This window comes from Arachis duranensis, chromosome 10 (genome assembly GCF_000817695.3).
Source record: "Arachis duranensis cultivar V14167 chromosome 10, aradu.V14167.gnm2.J7QH, whole genome shotgun sequence".
Taxonomy (NCBI): Eukaryota; Viridiplantae; Streptophyta; class Magnoliopsida; order Fabales; family Fabaceae; genus Arachis; species Arachis duranensis.
In genome coordinates, this window is record NC_029781.3 from 84,932,655 (window position 1) to 84,937,440 (window position 4,786).

Below are 4,786 nucleotides of genomic sequence, written 5' to 3' on the forward strand. Positions count from 1 at the left end.
GTTTAAAGCGACTATTGTAAAGATATCAAGAAGTGCAGAACCAAGCTACCTTCAATAGTTGGTGCTGGTGAAGTTGTATACTTAAATCACAAATATCAGATTACCTATATTTTTTGGTTGCATTTTAGTCAATGTTAAGTTATTAACCAATTTTCCATTTTTGTTATCCCCAACATTTTGTTCATGCATGCAACGACACCAATTAATTGGTCACATAATAGATATTTCACAACTTTTATTAATTCAAGCCTTCATCAAGGATAATTGAACTCAACGCTTTTTTCTTACTATGAGGGGTTTGCAAGAGAGCTATATATATATATATGGACATGAAAATGTTCAATCTAATTGAATAATTAAAGAGCGCTATTAAATAATTCCTGACAGGCTAAGCTTACGCTTGAATATATTATTGTTATATACAGAGTTGAAGTCAAGCAGCCAGAGTTACTGACGAAGCTTTCTAAGCAACCACTTCTTCCTCAAAGAGATATCCAAGGCTAGAAATATCTTGGCCATTCTCTCATCCTCCAATAGATCACATGAATCCATTACCAGCTCGTCATCGATGTCAGGCATAGCTTGAAGTTCACTCAAAGCATTCTCCAATGGGGAATTATAGTCGTTTCCCTCTTTGTTGTCCATCAATGACTTCACAGCACTTGCCATCTCAGACAATGCTTCTTTTACTCTCATGTTCTTCTTGGGAGGTCTAGAGTCCGTTGCATTTGCCCTCGGCCTTTTCTTAACATGCTGTGGTTTTCGACACAATCCATTTGTATCCATTTTGTTTCTTTTTCCAGTCACAACCAAATCTCCAGATCTTCCATTTATATCCATTTCCCTTGGCCTTTCTGTATCTTGGTTTGATATTCCATTGTTACCAGTCACATTCAAATTCCCCGATATTCCAACCATATCCATTTCATCATTTGAAACTCTTCTATCTTGAATTAATATTTCAGTGTTGTCACTCACAACCAAGTTTCCATCCATATCCATTTCAATGGCAATGTCATTTGCATCCATCAGGTGAAGTTGCTCCTGAGAACTCACTCTCGCATCTGACGCAATGTTTCCAAATACCTTGCACAGATCATTGTAAAGATACAAAATCCTGTTTCTATATGAGATGGCATCTGGGTGATCCTGCAAATAGTATTCAGGAACAATTTGCAGTCATAAGATCGTTAATTAGTAAGTTGCAAATTATTCTGCATATAGTATATTTACGAAAATAAGCACATCAAATAAAGAAAATGGATTATTAGCACTAACTGAGGGTAACAATAAAGGCAACTAAAAATCATTATACCAAACAAAAAACAATGTCAATGGAGAGGACACCACCTTAATGTATGCATCCCATGTATCATTTTCGGCAACTATAATTTGTAGGGTTTCATCCCATGCAAATCCACCATGACTGAGAAGATCACCAATGTCATCATGTAGTTTCATCAAGCAGAGATATTGATCCACTAGAAACTGCTTGTCATACTGATGTCCGAATTTAGCGCAAAATGCTTCAGTCATATGAGTCCAAGCTTGCTCATTGAACAAGTTTCCAATCATATTTCTTCTATTTACTTGCTCAATCATAAGGTCTATAAAACAGCATTCCTTTGATTCCGTCCAATCTATTGTAGAAGCAGCACCACAAACACCATGAAGAGTGCTATTTTTCTGTTCACCTTTATATCATAAATGTTCTTAAGAATATGAATATTGGTAATGCTGTGAATCTAAGACATGACAAGATAAATACAATGACACTATAATCACCAGCCAATACCTGCTATCAACATTGGCATTTCACAACTGGGGTCTGCATTGCGCGATAACTGGATATATCTTGTACCAGAGCATTCCTCTCCAAATATAACACACAGTTTGCGATAGCCTGGCAAAGTTTTAACTCTTAGTGCTCGAGCTTCAGGATGTACCTGCAGCAATTTTTTGTTAACCAAGGAACAACCGAGACAGCTGATCAATGTGCAAAACAGGTCACCTTTATATAAGCATGCCAAACATGATCCTGTGCAGCAACTATTTCTCTCTTATCATCCCATGAGAACCCACTCTGCTGAAGAAGATTGTTCACATCATTAAACTGTTTCCTCAAATGTTTGTAACGATTCTTCAGTACTTCTTTGTCACATTGAGATTTGAATTGTGCATTGAATGAGGTAATCATGTCATTCCAAGCCTGGGTAATGAATGTCTGCCCAAGCCTGTTTCCACTTTTCACCTGCTTTAATAACAAGTCAATAAGGCATTGATCCATTGGTGGTGTCCAATATGTTCTAGTACGATCAGATCCACTAGGATTGCGGCATCCTTTTCCTTCACCTTCAGAAAGAAACATATCATTGGCATAACAACTCAGTTCTCCAATTATCTTAAGGTGTCAAATATAAACTATAAAATGTAAGACGTCTTATAATTATTAATCATTCTTCAATGTCATAAATGGGATAAATGTAAATGAAGTCCCTGTGTCTAAATGCCACCGGGTTATTGAATTATGGACCGTATTGCTAGTTTTCCATAAAACATAAATCCAAATGATAGAAACCTCTAAGTTGCAACTCACCAGCCTTTTTTCCTGATGTCACATCATGATTTTGTTCCTGATGCAAATTACTGATCTCATCATCAGATACATTTCTGAATATTAATTCTAAATCACGATAGTTTGGCAAAATTTTCAATCTATATGTTCGTGCATGTGGATGTGCCTACAAGAATTTTTTTTAGTCAGTCAGGCACAGGAAACATGTATATGAGCTCATACTCCTCCTCACCCCAACCCCTATCACACCCGAATCTCCCTCGATAATATACCTTGACATAAGCATCCCAGACACTTTCATCAGCAGCAATCATTTGTTGTTGATCATCCCATAAAAATCCTTGTTTTAAAAGGTTTGTTATGTCGCAGTAATACTTCAACAGTTTCTTCAGTCGATTCTTCAAAATCCTCTTACAAAAGTGAGAGCCAAATTTAGCCTTAAACATGTCAAGCATATCTGTCCAATCCTTTTTACTGAACTGATGATTGATTATGTTGCCCCTGCTCAGTTGATCAAGCAAAAGCTCTATAAAATACTGGTCCATTGAAGCACTCCAATCTGTTCTCAGACCACTATTCAATACAGCATTGCTTCCCATTCCATCACCTAATATACAAGTTGCATAACACATCACTGATTCTAAATTCTAAGTTATTTTTAACAGCAATGTATTATGTATAATAATATTTCTAAACAAGCATAGAAGGAAAAAAAGAAGGTAGTTAAAGTGACACTAACTCACCTCTTTGAACTTCAGAATTAACACATGCATCATGGCTTGATAAACTATACCTTCCATCAGCACTTGTATGACTATATATCACACACAAATCATCGAAATTCAGCACTGGTTTTGTCCTGTAACATCTTGCATCAGTTTGAGTCTTGAGGTACTCATCCCAAAAAACATCATCAGCCACCACCATTTGCCTTGCAGCATCCCATGAAAAACCAGCATGACAAAGAATGTTCTTGACATCATGGAACTGCTTCCACAAACTAGAATACCGAGACTTCAACACATCCTTGTCACATTGGGAACCGAATTTGGCATTGAACCTTGCCAGCATGTCACTCCAAGCATGCTTGTTGAAGGTGTATCCAACTCTATTCCCTCTTTGCACATGCTCCAACATAACATCAATAAAATAACGTTCCATTGATGGGGTCCAATGCATCCTTGAACGATCATTGGTTGAAGCAACTTGGCTACCCATCACGTTCAATCCTTACAAAAGAAAACACGAGCGTTTTTCTGCGTTAATGACACTGTCAAGCAAGAAAATTCATAGTTCATACTATCACAAAATGTTAAAAAAATCACCTTAAAAAAAAGAAAGAGACAAATGCCGGCAAGAACTAAGTCACTGGAATTGGAAAAAGATCAGAGCTTTGAAGGTTAAAGACTTAGTAAAGCTAGAAGGGGTCTTAGTGTGATAGAAAGATTGAAGCTATTAACGGTGGCGCTGGAGTGGTGAGCTCAACAGTTTCGTGAAATTGGTGCGCGTTTGGTAACACTGCAACCCTAATTCCGGAATAAGTAGCAAAACCCTCGTGTACCTGTTTGTTTGGCATTTTAGGGTCCAACTGGAACAATTCATGGACTATTTAATAAATACTTTCATATTTTATTGCAGAAAGCCCGTATATGGGCCAGCTATAAATATAACATCAATAAAATAAAAAATAAAAAAATAGTTACTGTTATGGTGGGTAACCGGAAATTGATGGGCTGGATGGCGTTGGTTGGCCCAAATGTGTGAAGGGAGAGGATTCCGAATGGATATACAACTCGGGAGGCTCCGTCCGACTTGTTTGTGCGAAGAGATGGGGGTGGTACCTGCAAAGACACTCCGATGTCTAAGTTAGCAAGGGTGTGAGCAGGTCTAGAGAGTATTGGGTTTAGAGATACCTGAGGGGTGTCAGTGTATTTATAGTGGTGAACTAATAACCACTGTTAGAGTAGTGCCATATTTTTAGGGTGGTAACCGTCCCATTATTACTTTTCTAGGGCGTTAACCGTCCCTTTATCTTAGGGAAGTTAAGATATGGCTTATGGAAGTGGTTAGAGAGATTCTAGGGGCAGTTACTCATTTGAATGAGTGCTTATCTGCCAGCTAACCCTCGTGCCCGACTTCTTTAGAACAAGTCGTAGTGAGTACCGACTTCATGGGATGAAGATTGGTACTGGTGAGGCCCAACCCTTTGGG

General features: G+C 37.9%; 1 protein-coding gene across 1 annotated transcript; it reads right to left on the reverse strand.

Moving 5' to 3' along the window:
- LOC107470584 (uncharacterized) lies at positions 1-4,143 on the reverse strand. The gene is made up of 8 exons (XM_016089986.3): positions 3,901-4,143; positions 3,319-3,804; positions 2,848-3,182; positions 2,597-2,741; positions 2,012-2,352; positions 1,796-1,946; positions 1,351-1,694; positions 1-1,149 (listed from the first exon to the last, which is right to left on the reverse strand). Exons 2-8 carry the CDS (start codon positions 3,791-3,793, stop codon positions 448-450), a joined length of 2,493 nt encoding a protein of 830 aa, XP_015945472.1. The 5' UTR covers positions 3,794-3,804; positions 3,901-4,143; the 3' UTR covers positions 1-447.
- Between the last annotated feature and the right edge of the window lie 643 nt (positions 4,144-4,786).

Coding starts and splice junctions, on each gene's coding strand:
- LOC107470584 (XM_016089986.3), bottom strand. CDS start 3,793: ATGGGTAGCCAAGTTGCTTCAACCAATGATCGTTCAAGGATGCATTGG. Junction 1,695..1,795: donor AATGCCAATGTTGATAGCAG/GTATTGGCTGGT, acceptor TATGATATAAAG/GTGAACAGAAAAATAGCACT. Junction 1,150..1,350: donor CATGGGATGCATACATTAAG/GTGGTGTCCTCT, acceptor TACTATTTGCAG/GATCACCCAGATGCCATCTC.